The sequence below is a fragment of the Trichosurus vulpecula genome, chromosome 7, assembly GCF_011100635.1.
Source record: "Trichosurus vulpecula isolate mTriVul1 chromosome 7, mTriVul1.pri, whole genome shotgun sequence".
Classification (NCBI taxonomy): Eukaryota; Metazoa; Chordata; class Mammalia; order Diprotodontia; family Phalangeridae; genus Trichosurus; species Trichosurus vulpecula.
Window position 1 is genome coordinate 20,338,546 of NC_050579.1, and position 15,606 is coordinate 20,354,151.

At 49.3% G+C, this 15,606-nt stretch overlaps 1 protein-coding gene across 1 annotated transcript in view; it reads right to left on the minus strand.

Moving 5' to 3' along the window:
* RASA4B (RAS p21 protein activator 4B) overlaps positions 1–15,393 on the minus strand; it is a 47,729-nt gene extending 32,336 nt beyond the window's left edge. The window contains exon 1 of the mRNA XM_036769309.1: positions 15,077–15,393. Within this exon, the coding sequence (XP_036625204.1) occupies positions 15,077–15,141 (65 nt within the window). The 5' untranslated portion in view covers positions 15,142–15,393. The remainder of the gene's footprint in view (positions 1–15,076) is intronic.
* Positions 15,394–15,606: the final 213 nt, after the last annotated feature.

The following is a 15,606-nucleotide window of genomic DNA, read 5'->3' on the forward strand; positions in this document are numbered from 1 at the left end:
TAGAGATGATAGTTAAATACTTGAGAGCTGATGAGATTTCCACTCAATCAGAGGTATTTATTAGGCACCTACTATGTGTCAGGAACTGTATGACAAAAACAAAGAATGAAATAACCTCTGCTCCCAAGGAGCTTACATGGAGAGAATACAGAAGAAAGTCTGGGACAAAGCCTTGGGGAATGTCCACATTTAACGGTCAGGACACGGAAAGTGCAGCGAAGGAGACTGACGAGTGGTCAGTCAAGGTGGAAACCAACAGAGTCATGTCACGGAAGACAAAGAGGAGAATGTCCAGGAGTAAGGGGTGGACAGCAGGGCCAAAAGCTGCCATCAGAATGAGGACTCAGGAAGCCTTGGGACCCTTGGTAACTTGGGGAAAGACAGTTTGGTTCAGTGGTGGTGCTAGAAACCAGATGATAAGGAGCTGAGAAGTGAGAGGGAGGTAAGGAAAGGGAGGCAATGAATGTAGACCATCCTTTGTAGGAGTCAGGCAATGAGATCTGGGATAATAGCAAGAGGGATTGCCAGGGGAAAGAGAAGGGGTTTTTAAGGAGAAGTGAGTTTTCTGTAGGTGTTGAGGAAGGAGCCAGTCTATAAGGTGACACTGAAGATGGGATGATTGAGGGGCAAGCTGTGAGAGGAGATGGGAGGGGATAAAACCAAGCCCACAAGCAGAGAAGATGGTCTTAGTCAGAAGGGCCAACTGGTCACCAGAATCTGGAACAAAGGAGAAGTGAATGGGCAATGATGGATTCCGATTAGAGGTAAGTGGGGGAGCCCAAGATGACTTGTAGGTGACCTTTAACTTCCCAGGAAAGCACCCTGTGAGGTATTCTGCTGAGAGGGAGAGGGGAGGGTGGATTACAGGAGGCTTGTAATAGTGGGTGTGGAGAGTGACTGATGGTCACACCTTCACACCTTCAGAGTGGACTGGATGCCCTGTGGGGCGAATTTCAGCTCTGAGTCTATGAGTTTATGGTTTAGACCACTTGGCCTCTGAGATCCCATTCAGCTCTGAGCCTCTCTGATTCTGTGACCTATCCCAGAAACCCCCTCCCGAAGGAGAATCTAAACCTGCCTTTTAAAGAAGGGGGAGAGGGTGAAGACAGAAAGAAAGGCCCCATATATTTGCAGCAGTACTTTTTTGTGATAGCGGCACACAGGAAACAAAATGAGACCCATCAATTGGGCAATGGACTATGATATCTGAATGTAACGAAATGTCATTATGCCATAAGAAATGAGGAATGCAAAGAATTTTGAGACTAGGGAAGACATATGAATGTGGAAGCATGAACAATACAACAATATGGAATGACCAGAATAATGTAAAGGAAAACAACAAATGAACTCAGCTTAAGGGGACACACTTCGTCCTCATGGTAGGGTTTACAGATACAACAAGTTGGTCACGCAGTAAGATGTGATTGCTGTGTTGGTTGGCTTTCTTTTTCTTTGTTACAAGGGAAGGTTCAAAGGTTGGGGGGTGATGGTGAGCAGAGGTTGTTGGGAAATAATTATGGCATCAGTGAAATAAAACAGAACTCCAAAACACAAGAAGAATTAGGGTGATGAAGAAGGAATTACGTAGTGGTAGCCCAAGGTCAGATGCAGGGGAATCCCAGCTCATGTTCCCCTCCCCTCTCAGCAATGTCCCTATAGAGGAAGTGACTGACGGGAAAACAGCTGGACAGCAGCCCAGTCTCCTACCCAAACAGGAAACCAACTGATGAGGATATCTCCAGCCTCTTGTGACTTCTGAGATTGGCTGTGTAATCCGAATTGTGGCCAGTGATCCTTCTTACAAGGCAATTAACCACTCTCTTGCTCATCAGTAGTGTGTGTCTTGGAGTTGTATAGGGTGTTATTACAAGCTGTGACTTCCCAGAACTTTGGGGATGGTTAGCCTGGAGCTATGTTAAAGCTGGGATCATCCCCATTCCTGAGCTTAGGAAATCATGAGAAAATCGGAGTGGGAAAAGGCCCATTTTTTCTTTCTTCTTAAAAGTTTTATTGTTGCCTTTTGTATCTATACCATAGTTATCTCTTCCTAGACTTCTCTGCCCCCAAACTTATCCTTGGAACAAAGAAAAACATTTAAGCAAAAGCAACACGCTAATCTCATTTTAAAACGTATACTGCATTTCCCATTTACAGTTCTCCCCAGTCCATCTCCCCCCTGAAAGGCAGGGTATGTGTTTCCTTATCAGTCCTTCAGGATTCAGATCATTCCTTATAACTCTTCAGGGACTGGCTGCTTTTTAGTGGCTATCATCTACAATTCTGTAGGCATTACATATGCTGTCCTTGCTTCTGTTCTTTACCTGGCATCAGTTCATACAAATCTTCCCATGTTTCTCTGAATCGCTCATGTTCAGCATTTCTTACAGCTTAATAATATTCTCTTGCTTTCATACACCATCTTTCTTCCAGGCATTCTCCAATCAGTGGGCACCCACTTTATTTCCAGATCTTTGCTAACACAACAATGTTGGTGTATAATGGACATAGTGGTCTGGCTGGAATGGAAGGTGCCTGTTGGGAACCGCTGGGAGATGTTTTTTTGGAGAGGTAGATTAGGGCCAGATTACAAAGGACCTCAAGAGGTCTCCACAGCTCCTTCCTCCCTACAAATATCTTTCGGGTCTTTAAGAACTTGAAGGTGTTATAGAAATACAGGCTTTTTAAAAAAAATGAATAATTGTATTATCAGTCACGGTTAGAGAGTGCAGCTCTGATGGGCTGGCCACATTGTTCAAATGCCAAATGTACATTTGCCTAAAAGACTATTTTATGGAGAACTCACACAAGGTGAGTGCACACATGGAGAACAGAAGAAGTGATACGAGGACACATTTAAGGCCTCTCTGAAGAACTTTAGAATCGATTGTAGGATGTGGGAGACACTGGCACAGGGGCACCCAGCACGGCATGCCCTCATCAAAGAAGGTGCTGTGCTCTATGAGCAAAACAGAATTGCAGTAGCTCAAAAGAAACATGAGAAGCACAAATTTAGAGGCATCTCCACTCTAAATGTTCATAGGGACTATTTGTGCCCGACCTGTGGTAGAGCCCTCCGAGCTCACATTGGTCTGGTCAGCCACAGTTGGACACATTGTACCCTGACCCCAACACATTGATGTCATTTCGGTCCTCTTTGAGAATGAAGGACAACAACCAACCAACCATCAGTCATGGCATATCACCCGTCTTGGAGCCTTTCTGGAGTAAATTCACGGGATCATAGATCTAGGGACTTTGGTGGCCACTGAGTCTAGATCCCTCATTTCACAGATGAGAAAACTGAGCATCAGACAGAGGAAGTAACAGTTGTAGTCTCGTAGACCTGGCGCTAGAAAACCTTAGAGGTCAATTAGTCCAATCCTTCCATTTTACAGATGAGGAAATGAAAGCACAGAGGTTAAGTGATTCCCTCTGGGTCATTGTTGTTCAGCTGTTTTACTGTTATGCTTGACTCCCTGTGACCCCCTTTGGGGTTTTCTTGGCAGAGAGACTGGAGCGGTTTGCCATTTCCTTCTCTAGCTCATTTGACAGATGAGGAAACTGAGACAATCAGGGTGAAGTGACTTGCCCAGGGTCACACAGCTAGTTATGTCTGGGGTAACTGCTAGTAACTGCTCGAGGTCACACAGTTAGTAAATTTCTAAGATGGGATTTTAATTCAGATCTCCCTGAATTGGAGTCCAAAGACCTACCATACTGACTTCCTATATGGGTGACTAGAGCCCTGAGGAAGAGACTAGCAAATGGTATTGCAGGCAGGAAGAAAACTTGGCCAGAGGTCTGGAAGAAGAAATGAAAATGGCAGAAACATAGGACAGGGTGGCCTGGCTGGAGTGTGGCGACTTCCAAGTCAGCCCTCCAGGGCAAGTCTCCCCTTCCTGGGCCCCCTCCAGTGACCAGCAGGACACTAGCTTCAGGCACTTGGGCTCTGCCTTAAAACAGTGGTTTCCTTTTCTCGAGAAAAGTGGGAGGAGTAGGTGCATTTCTGCTGTACACTAGGCCCGGGTGCTATATTTAGGCCCTTGGCAGTTTTGTCCAAGACAAACAGAGAGCAAAGAGAAGGAGAAGTGAGGGCAAGCACCAAAATAGCCCCTGAAATGGCAGACGGTTTTTACCCTGATCTTTTGGGGGTTGGGATATTTCCACTGACTTAAATTAATATCCCAAGGGGGAGAAGAAAAGAAATGAGAGAGAAGGGGAGAAAATGAAAGAGAGCGAGAGAGAGAGAAAGAGAGAGAGGGAGAGAGAGAGAGAGAGGGAGAGAGAGAAGAGGAGAGAAGAGAAAAAGGGAAGAGAAGAGAAGAGATGAAGAAGGGAAGGGAAGAGGAGAGGAGAGAGAGGAGAGAGGGAGAGAGTTGGGGAGGGGGAGACAGAGAGTGAAAGTGGAGAGAAAGAAAGGGAGAGGGAGAGAAGGAGGGAGGGAGGTAGGGAGGGAGAGAGGCAAGGAGAAGGGGTGAATAAGACAGAGAGGAGAGAATGAAAGTGTAGGCAAGAAAATGAGAGAGGCTAAAATTAGTGAGGGAGAAGTCTCAAGAACTAGAGGGATGGTAAAACAAGACAGGAGACAGAGAGAGGAGAGGAAGAGAAATAAGGGGGAGAAAGAAAAACTGAAAGATAAGGGGGAGGAAGAAAAACTGAAAGATCAGAGAAGCTGCTTGTCCTGTCCTCAGAGGGCTTCCAGTCAGGTCTTGTCAGAGCAGCTCTCTTAAGTTCCTAAGTGAGATTGTCCCCACAGGCACCACTGACCACCACTGGCTCAGACTAAAGCAAGGGGCACTTATGGGGGATGATAAAAGGCACCCTCCAACCAGGACAGCAAAAGGTACAGGAGCAAGGCACGTGTAGAAGATGCACAGTCTCTTGCTGGTGGTGCAAAACAATGCAGTAGAAGAGACATCTGCTCACTGGGGGGTATCTGGGGAGTATGGAGTCTGCCCCAGGGGCAGGAGTCTGGATTTAGCCATATGCTGATGTCCTGTACAGCCTAACAGGGGGCCCTCCAACCCCCAAACCAAATGAGGCAGCTGGTGGTGCAGTGGATGGAGCGCTAGACCAGGCGTTGGGAGGAGAGTTCAAATCTCACCTCAGATACTTACTAGCCATACGATCCTAAGTGATTCACTTAACCTCTGTCTGTCTCTCAATTTTCTCATCTATAAACTGGGAGTAATGACAGCACCTACCTCCCAGGGTTGTTGCGAGGGCCGAATGAGACAACGATACTTGTAAAGAGCTTAGCACAATGCCAAGTATCGTGCAGTGCATGCTGGCACATAGTAGGTGCTCTACACTTCTTCCTTTTCCCTTGAATGACCACTCTGAGTTGGTTCTAGGGAGACAAGGGGGCGTGTTCTGTATCCCCTCCCCAGGCGGAGGCCAGCCTCATCTCTAGCAGCTTCAGCTAGCGCTCAGGCCTCCTGCTGGCATCTCCTGACCACTGCTCTCCATCGGCCAGGTGCATTATTTCATCTGTGACTCACAAGACCCTGGAAGTGTTATCCTGGTGAGCTCCATTCTTCAGAGGAGGAAAGTGGGACCTATTGAAAGGAAGTCCTCTTAGAGAGTGAGTAGCCCAGCCCTGCTGAGACCAGACCTCAGATCTCCTGCTATGCACTTTCATAGGCCCTCTGGAGGGCTGGAAGGGATCTCAATGATCATTGAGTCCAACAGAGTTTATTTAAATGGTTTAGATTTGTAAAATCTTAGATTTAGAGCCAGAAGGGACCTCAGTGGTCATCTTGGTCAACTCCATCTTTTTACAGATGAGGAAACTGAGGCCCAAGATCACATAAGTAGTATGCTTCACAAGTAGGATATGAGCCTAGGTCTCCTGACTCTGGAGCCTGCCCTTTTCTCACAGCCCATACTGTCTCCACTTAAAGACACAGAAACAGTATCTCCAGTCCCTGCTGGAAAGGCTTTTGAAGCTGGAAGTTCACCAGTGATCCCTCTTATCATCAAGATGCCAGTTCAGGTCAGTAGTGCAATTGTGCAGATTTTGAGGAGCATCCTGGAGGAGAAAACAGGGGAGAGACAAGGCAGGGAGTGGGACAGGGGTGGGGAAGGGAAGGAGGCCTTGGCAGATGCTGCCAGAGAGGCCAAGGAGGAGTGACATAGTATGGCGGGATCAGTGCTAGATCAAGAGGCAAAGGGGTGGCCTTTGGCAAGGCCCTTCTCCTTTCCAAGCCTCGGTTTCTCCTCTGTAAAAATAAGGGGCTCTCCAAGATCTCTGGCTGGCTCTAAGTCTGTGGTCCTTTGACTTCAGCTGGCACTGAGATTCACACACTGTTGGCAGACATAAGGGTGAGAAAGGACTCACCAGGCAGGACGAGCCAGGCAGGAGGCAGCAGAAGGCCTGGAGGGGGAGGCTGGGAGGGTTGTCCAGGGGCCTGACTATGGAGGGCCTTGAAAACCAGGCTAAGCATGTGGTCCAGTGGAGAGTCCTAGCTTTGGCATCAGAGGCCCTGGGTTCTGATTCAACCTCTGACATCTCTTCCCTCTGTGATCTAAGTTAAGTCATCTCTCATCCCTGGGGGCTTGTTTCCCCATTTGTAAAATCAGAATGTTGGACTTAATGGTTTCGCAGCTCTCAATTTGTGATCTCACCATCATCCCCGCCCCAGCAGCTCTGGGTCCTGTTAACAGAGGAGCTGTCTTTGGCAGTGACATCTAAAGGAAACACACTTAGCAGCTGGCGCCTTGGCAAGTCCCTGCGCCACTGAATGGACAGTGGGAAGGCCATCTTGCAGAGAGTGTATTTAGGAGGAAGATCAAGAAGAGTTATTCATACACAGAGCTGGGGTGAGAAATGGGAAATGACTGAAGGCACCAGATACCCAAAGGATGTGATCCATGAACAGGAGGAAGGCAAGGGAAGAGAAGGTGGAAATAGTACAAGGTTGGGACAGATCATCCCCCATAACTGTAGAGTAAGAGTCCATCCGCTGTGAAAAATCAATGCATCTAGCCAGTACTCATGCTACAGCTGGAAGGGAGCTCAGACCATGGAGTCCAATCCCCTCATTTTACCAATGAACAGGACTGGAAGCTCCTTGAGGTCAAGGACTATCTTTTGCATTTTTTTTGTATCCCCAGCACTTAGCACAGTGTCTGGCACATAGTAGGTGCTTAATAAATGTTTATTGAAGTGACTTGGAATCATAGAGTAATAGATCTTTGACTGAGAGGACTCTCCAAGGCTATCTAAGTAAATCCCCCCACTCTTTTCAGGGGTCTACTTTACTAGTTGAGTGACTTTGGGCAAGTCACTTCATTTCCTTGGGCCTCAGTTTCTTGATCTGTAAAATTAGACTTGATGACCCATTAGGTCCCTGCCTGCATTAGCTCTATGATCCTAAGTATAAGACATTGTATTATATGCTGGGAATACACAAACAAAAATGAAACCATTCCTGGCCTTAAGGAGCTGACATTCCACTGGAATAGGTCCCCAGAGGGTTGTGGTGAGTCTCAAATAAGATACTGTCCCTAAAATGTACACTTTACCTAGCTGTGTGACCTTGGGCAAGTCATGTAACTGTCCTTTGCCTCAGTTTCCTTATTTGTAAAGTAGGGATAATAACAGCACCTACCTCACAAGCTTGTAGCGAGGATAAAATGAGATCTTTACAAAGTACTTTGTAAGTTATAAAGTACTATAAAACGCTAACTGTTGTTCTCTATGTTACTATCGATGCCCTACAGAAGCCTTGGTGATTACTATGGCGTGGCCGATGCTGCCCCACTGCCCACCTCCTCATCCAGCTGCAGTTTGCTTGGTCTGTGCCCCCACACCCTCTTATGTGAACACAGGGGGAGGGGGAGGGCTCGGCGAGATGCCCTGGGGGTGGGGGAAACCCCTTGGGGCCAGCTGCTCCTCCTGGTGTAGTGGAAACAACCCTGGACTGGAAGGCAGGAGATCTGCCCTAAGCTGGCTGACTGACTGGAAGAGTGACTTCCCTTTCTCTGCCTTTTGGTTTCAGTGTCCACAGAATGGGAGTGGTGAGCTCTCTACTTCCCTCACATTAAGTGCTGGCTGCTTAGTGGGGGTGAGATCAGAGGAACAGGGCTCTCGAGTTGGAAGGGACCTCACTGGCCATCTAGTCCAACCCCCTCATTTTACAGATGAGGAAACTGAGTCCAGAAGGATGAAGTGACTTAGAATAGTGGGATCCTAGAGCTGGAAAAGACCTCAGAGGCCAGCTAGTCTAAACCTTTCATTTTACATATAAGGAAGGTGAGGTTCAAGGAAGTTAAATGACTTGCCCAAGGTCATACAGATAGTGGGTTCTGACTCCAGAGACAGGGCTCTTTCCACTGCCTCCCCTGGCTGGGGGAGTGAGGAGTGGGGTACTACTGAGCGAGCCTACTGAGCGAGACATAATGGCAAGCGTCTTCCAGGTGCCCTTAGACCCTAGGTGGGAGCTGGTCATCTCAAAGCAAGAAGGAGTCTTAGGGATCATTTAATCCATGGGTCCTTCCCCTTTTTGGTCTCTTGGACCACTCTGGTGAAGCTAATGGACCTCTTCTCAGAATCAGGGCCTTAAATGCATAAAACAAAATATAGAGAATTACAACAGAAAACAATTATATTGGTATAAATTAAATTAAATAAAGGTGCCATCCCCGTCCTATTCAATTCATGAAATCTACCCATAGATGCCTTGGGGATCTATGGATCCCAGGGGAAGGATTCCTGATTATCTAGCTTCCACATTTGATAGATGGAGAAACTGAAGTCCAGAGAGAGATCATAGGCTCAAAGATTTCTAGCCAGAAGGGACCTTAGAAGTCATTTAGTTGAACCTCTTAATTTGACAAATGAGTAAACCAAGGGCCGGAGAGATTAAGGGACTTGGCCAAAGTCACTCAGGTAGTAGGTGGTAGAATAAGGATTCAAAACCAGGTCTTCTGACTTCCCTTCCATTGCTCTTCCCACAGACCCACTGCTGTTTAGGGGCTTAGCCAAAGAGAATGGGGGGCTGGGACTTGAGGCTGAGTCTCCTGATTCCCAGACTCTTCATGAGGTCCAAGGGCACTGGGCAGAGGGGAGACAAGGTACGGGCTCTTCCATGCCCTGGGTAGAGGGAAGGAAGGGTCTAGTCTGGGCAGAGTATGAGGAGGTGAGAACATCACACACTCTACCATCCCTGCACACAATCCATTCTCCTCCATCCCTACTCTTTCTCTGCCTGTCCCTCTGACAGATGCCCTGAGCACTGCTGAGAATGGATCCCTGCACACACTTGTATTGCTCTGGAAAGGGCTGTGTGAATGCCCTTCTGTACTTAGTACAGGAATCACATACAACAAATATAAGTCCAGTGGGGCCCCCACTAATAAACTGAATATTTTCACTAATAGATGCATGAATCAGTATCTTAGTCAGTACCCATGGCTTGAGGAGAAATGGGACCCTGAAGGAAGGGGATCATCAACCAAACCAAGCATTTCTTTCCTTAGCACCTAATGGAGTGGGCAGATGTTATTTTGGAAAGCTGGCTTTGCTCGAGTGATCTGACCTATGGAGTGACAGACTAGAAGTTGGGAGGATCTGGGTTCAAATCCTACTGCAAGCACTTCCTGGTTGTATTACTTTACCTTTCTGGGCCTCAGTTTCTTCATCTGAAAAAATGAGAGGGTTGGACTAGACAGCCTCTGTGGCCTCTTCCTACTCTACATCTGTGAACCATAATGAAGTAAATATCTTTAAGGAAGTAGCCATCAGAAGTGTGACTCAGGTCAGAAGGTGGGAGGAAAGATGGCCCACCTCTCACTGCCACCTCTCCCCGTCCTCAGCTAAAATAGCATGTGTTGGCAAAAGGGGAATGAATCAGAAAACCATGCCCACACGCCATCCATGTCTGACAGACCTTGTGTTCTGGGACCAGAGGGAGTCTGAGGACTGGGTTTGAATCTCATCTCTGCCTACTATCTATCAAATCACTGCCAGGCTCATCTGTGAAATTAAATCATCTATCCTGAAGATCCAAACCGAGGGCTTTGGGCCCAGGCAGTCGCCACTGATTTCTGGCTCTACAAGACCCAACCAGGTCCACTGGGTTTGACTCAGATTTATTTGGCAAAATCCTGTCTTGTTCTGTTCATGCGTGAGTCCTGTATGCCTGCGTATGCGAGCTCCTGGAAAGCTGGACCCTATTATCTTCTGCCTGCCACAGGGCACTCCCACGCATAATAACTGCCCATGTCTCTTGGTGGATTGGCATTTCATGGCCAACAACTAGACACGACTGGAGAAAACTGCTTGGATGCTCAAAGTGCACTCTTAGGCTAAGAGTCTAGTTTTAAAACTCAGCTGCCATCTCAATAATTTTTGCCTCTTTTTGTAACTTCAGTGCTTAGCACAGTGCCTGGCACATAGTAGGTGCTTAATAAATGTTTGTGGATTGACTGAATAGTGAGGGTGGTTTCCCCTGCCCTTGGGCTAGTGTATAGTAAATGACAAGGATGTTATAAAGTCCGCCTTGGACTGTGCCTCCATTCCACCCTTAGTCACAAGTGGGGAGCAGGTAAGAGTGGGGATGGCTCCCCACCTATGGAATGCACTAACCTCTAGTATGTGAGGGAAGGAAGGCATTTATCTCAGGGGCAAGGGAGAGATCTCAAATATATTAAAGCCATCTGAAGGACAGTCCAAGAAAGCTGGGGAAAAACCAAATGGTGAGCCAAATGGTAAGAATATGGAGTGCTGAGGAATGTGGCAGAAAGGGCGGGGCAGGGGAGCGGGCTTCTGGATTGGAAGGTCAGGAGAGAGTGAGCAGCCCAGGACAATGCAAAGCAATATTTTTAGAGGCCCAGTACCAGCATCTGAGTCTCAGTTCTGGAATGACCTCATTGATTTAGCAACAACACACTAATGATCCTATCGATTTTCTATCAGCCTTTATAGGAGAAGGCATGTGGTACAGTGGAGCCAGAGGGTCTCTGATGGGGATTATCTGTGTGACCTCTGGCGAATCATTTCCCCTTGCCCAGTGCCATTTTCCTCATCTGTAAGGTAAGGGGAGTAGACCAAATGGGCTCTGATGCCCCTTCCACCTCTGGGTCTGGGAGCCTATGCTTAGGCCCTCTCCCTTAGTAGAAAGGAAACTCCCTAAGGGCAGGGGCTGTTTGTTTTTGTCTTTATGTCCTCAGCACATAGTAGGCACTTCATGAATGCTTGCTACTGATTGGTGTGTCTTTGATAGAGCAAGTCCTATATCCTCTCTGGGCTTGTTTCCTCACTTGGAAGAAGGATGGGGGTGAGGGTGGTGTGGCCCAGATGCCCTCAAGGGTCCAGTTCTAAAGCCTACAATCTCTGGCTATGGGCCCAAGTCTTTGGAAACTCAGAGTCTTAAATTCTTCCTAAAACAGAGTTGACTAAAACCCAACTCCCAAAGACACAGCTGGAGGTGGGCAGGGGAATTAGGCAGGGATGGAGAGGAAGGGTGTGAGGAAGAGGAGAGGCAGGTGACAGATGAGCACCTGAGAGGGAGGTGGCAGACATCCTCCTAACAGGGTGTTCTCACCCTAGGTCCCCCACCCCCACCCAACCTGTGACCCACACCATGATTAGCTATGTGACCTAGGCAAGGTTTTAAGCTGTGGAAGGGGGCCAAGCCCAGCTCCCTAGGGGTGTGTGTGTGTGTGTGTGTGAGAGAGAGAGAGAGAGAGAGAGAGAGAGAGAGAGAGAGAGAGAAGAGAGAGGATAGAAGAGAGAGGGAGGGAAGGAGGGAGAGAGAGAGGATAGAAGAGAGAGTAGGGAGAAGAAAGAGAGATAGAGGAGGATAGAAAAAAGAGAGAGAGAGAGAGAGAGAGAGAGCGTGAAAGCAGCTTTGGGCCTCTCTCCCCCTTAACGGAACTTACCTATTCACATCCACTCAGGCTGTGGATGACTAATCCACATGAAATGGCCTCCCTCTGCAGCTGGCCCAGCAGCTTCAGAGACCCAGGGAGGCACCTTGCTTCCTATTCACCTTTTATCCCCTGTCTCCCCATGCCCACAGTTCATCTGAGGAGCCCCAATCCACCCTGGCTTGCTTTTTCTGCTGAACAGCCTAGAAAATTCAAGCTGAGACCAAGCCATCCCCTCCTCCCTCCTCTCTCTCTCTCCATCCCCTCCTTCCCTCCCTCCCCTCCATCACCATGGTAACCACTGACTGAGGTCGTTCTTCTGCAGGGGCCCAGGGGGCCTTGGACTCTCCACTGAAATGTACTAGGGAAGAAAGAGATGGAGAGCCATGCTGGATGGCAGGAACAGGGCAGGAGCAGAGGGATCTGTGGGCATGGGATGCTACTGCTGCTCTTGCCCCCTCCTCCTTTACTGGGATCCGGGGAGGGGAAATCTAAAAATGAGGAGCAGAGGGAAGTATTGAGAGGTCAGAGGGCAGCCAGAAATCCCGGGATGCCCCATGAGCTTCACCATGGTAGGACCTTGGATAGATCACTTGTCACTCTGCACCTCCAATTCCTTAACAAACTACAAGCTCCTTGAGGGCAAGACTTGAGCCTTCGTTCATTCTTCCATCCCCCACATCTAGCATAGTGCGCCCTGCACATAGTAGGTGCTTAAAAATTTGCTTGTTTAAATAACACACACACAAATCTGCTTCATATCCATTTGTCTTGTGCTTTATGTTTTCTCAAGCATTTCCGCTGTCCTTTTTGAGCCTCAGAAAACAGCCCTGTGAGGTAGGAAAGGCAGGGACACTATGGATGAGGAAACTGAGGCCAGGCAGAGGTGAAGTCTATACCCTAGGTTAGTGACAGAGCCAGAACTAGGACTTGTCTTGAGATTCCTATAAATAAAATCAATAAGCATTTATTAAGTGACTACTGTATGCCTGGCACTGTGTGAAATCTTGGAGAAACAAAGGCAGAAACAAGATAGTCCCTCCCTTAAAGCAGCTTATATCCTATGAGGGGGAGACAACATATATTTATAGACCTCTACCAAAAAAGATACCAAGTGACTTAAAGTGGGAGGAGAAGGGCATTGGAACTTGGTGGGGAGAAGCAATCAGGGAAGGCCTCCTGTAGAAGGTAGCATTTGAACTGAACCTCAAAGGAAACTCAGAATTCTAACTAGCAGAGGTAATGAGGGGATGCATTCCAAGCAGGAGGCACAGGCAAGATAAAGTCATGGAGGTGGGGGCGTGGATAAGGAACACTAAGAAGGTCATGGAGGGAGTAAAGGGCAGAAATGTGTGATAAGACAGGAAAGGATCTGGGAAGTGTTTCTATTTGATCCTATCCCATGTGCCTGTTAGGTAAGAGAATGAAAAGATGCTCCTAAAGAAAGGGGCCTTGGGAGATGTTTCTTTCTCTCTTTTTTCTCTTTCCTGTGTTTCTCTCTCTCTCTCTCTCTCTCTCTCTCTCTCTCTCTCTCTCTCTCTCTCTCCCCTGCTCTTCTACTCTTCTCTCTCTCTCTCTCTCTCCTCTCCCTGCACATTCCTCTGTCTTTCTCTCTCCCTCACGCACATCTCTCTCTTTCTCCTCTCTTTTTTCTTTGTTTTCACCTATAAACTTCTACCCTACTCTAACTAGGGCTGCAGGTTAGGAAAGGGTTCTCAAGAAAGCCCTGTATTTCGGATCCTGCTTTTTCTAAATTGGAATTCAAACGGAGATTGATCTGGGTAATGGCTAATCTATAACCAGATCCCCTCTTCATTACCCCAGCACCAGCCTCTCACAACTGAGACCCAAACAATGTAGCAATATGTATGAGCCCCACAGAACCAGCTCACCCTGGCGATATGATTCCTTCTCCCCTCCTCCTCCCACCCCCAGCTGATTTCCCTGCCCGGGATGCCAGCTGACGCCATCCCCTGGTCCGGCCAGTGGGGGCTGCTGCATAGTGGACTCCAGGTGGGCTAACTCCTTCCTGACAGCTTTCCCTCCTGAGATCCTGGCTTCATTCTATTTGTATCTGGGGGGAAGGACCCTTGTGGTTTCTCTCAGCAGAAAGGGGCGCCAGAAGGGAATGGCAGCCATTTCCCCTCCCCCTCTCACTGAATGCCTCCCCCTAGGTCCTGAAGCAGCTGGCTTCACCTCAGCCCCACAGATCAATGATATCCTCCCTCCCCACAGCCCTCCCCAAAGGCAGCTCTCTTCTCTCCTAGGCTCATGAAAACCCAGTACTTCCTCTCAAATCGGAAACCAGATTAGTGGGAGCTCAGAACAACTTCCCAACTTCTGCTCCACCCCCACTGGCAGGTGGTGCCCAGGGTTCCTGGTACTTTTGCCAGCAAGGACCATGAGCTGGGAGGTTACTAGAAGAGCCCCTAATCTCAGAGGCTGTCCAGCATTCTTGAGCAACAAGATAGTCACCCCAATCCTAGGACTGAGACCTTTTCTGGGTGCTAAGATACCAATGCCCAGCACTGCCAGCTCCATCCTATAATGAGTGGGCTTCCTGCGTTTTCCCACTGCCTTCCAAAGAGCTCGGAAGGAATCCCTGCAGGTTGTCAGTGTACCAAGCCCTCTGGTCCAGGTCTGTCTAGCTTGGCTAATATCCCTCCCCTTCTGCCCACACCTCCTCTGGCCACACAGGCCACACTCTAGGCACTGCCCTCCTTCTGAGAAACCCGGAGCGCGGTGCAGTGAGAAGGTGGCAGTATAGATTCTGTAAGGTCACAGTCTCTCCAAGTTGAAAGGGACCTCGGAGGGCGGCCAGCCCAACCCATTTCTGGGCTGGGATTCCCTCCAACACCCCCACAGGTGCTCATGAAGCTTCTGCTTGGGGAGATCCCGTCAGGAATGGAGAATTCCCTTCCCACCTACGCAAAGCGGCTCCTTTTCTGCTCGGCCTTTTAGATTTCTGGGTCTGGGTTTCCAAAGCTCTGGGAAGTGGGGAGCAGAGGGCAGGTAGAGGGGAGAATTCACCTGGCCAGTCCTCGAATCCCTCCTGACCGCACATCACAGTGGCGATCCTGTACCCCAAAGATGTGGCCTGGGAGGGACCGGGGACAATGACTTAGGCATGGATCTGAATACCCCCCCCAACACCCCAGGCACTGAAAGTTGTGGCCGCCCCGCGGGGGGCCCCACTCACATGTCCTTGGCCGGCAGGTTTTTGCCTTCTACGATGCGGATGGAGAGAGAGCTCCGCTTGGCCATCCCGGCTCTGCCCGGACTGGCCCCAGACAGCGGTGGGGGAGGGAAGCTCCAATCTCAGTCTGGGCCGGCTGGCTTGGCGTTCGAACCCTCCCGGACCCCTGCGGGTGTGCAGGCATGGAAAGCTAGGCGGTCCGGACACCTGGGTCCTGCGCAGGGGCCGGCGCCGAGAAAGGGAGGCGGGGAGAGCGTGGGGTGGGGAGAGGAGGAGCGGGGCGGGGCGGGGCGTGTCCTGGGAACCCCCACCCCCACCCCATCACCGCCCCCCACGTGCTGCGCCCTTTGCCACTGGTCCAGCCAACCGGGCAGCAGAGAGCGCGGAGGGGCGTGTCTGGAGCCCTGGGCCGGGCCCCCATTGGCCGCAGGCCCCCCTTCCTTCCTCCCCTCGCCCCCCGCTCCCACTCCCTTTTTCCCCCTCCCTAGCCCAGACCCGGCAGGGTGGAACCCCTGCTGGTGCCCGAGAACTGG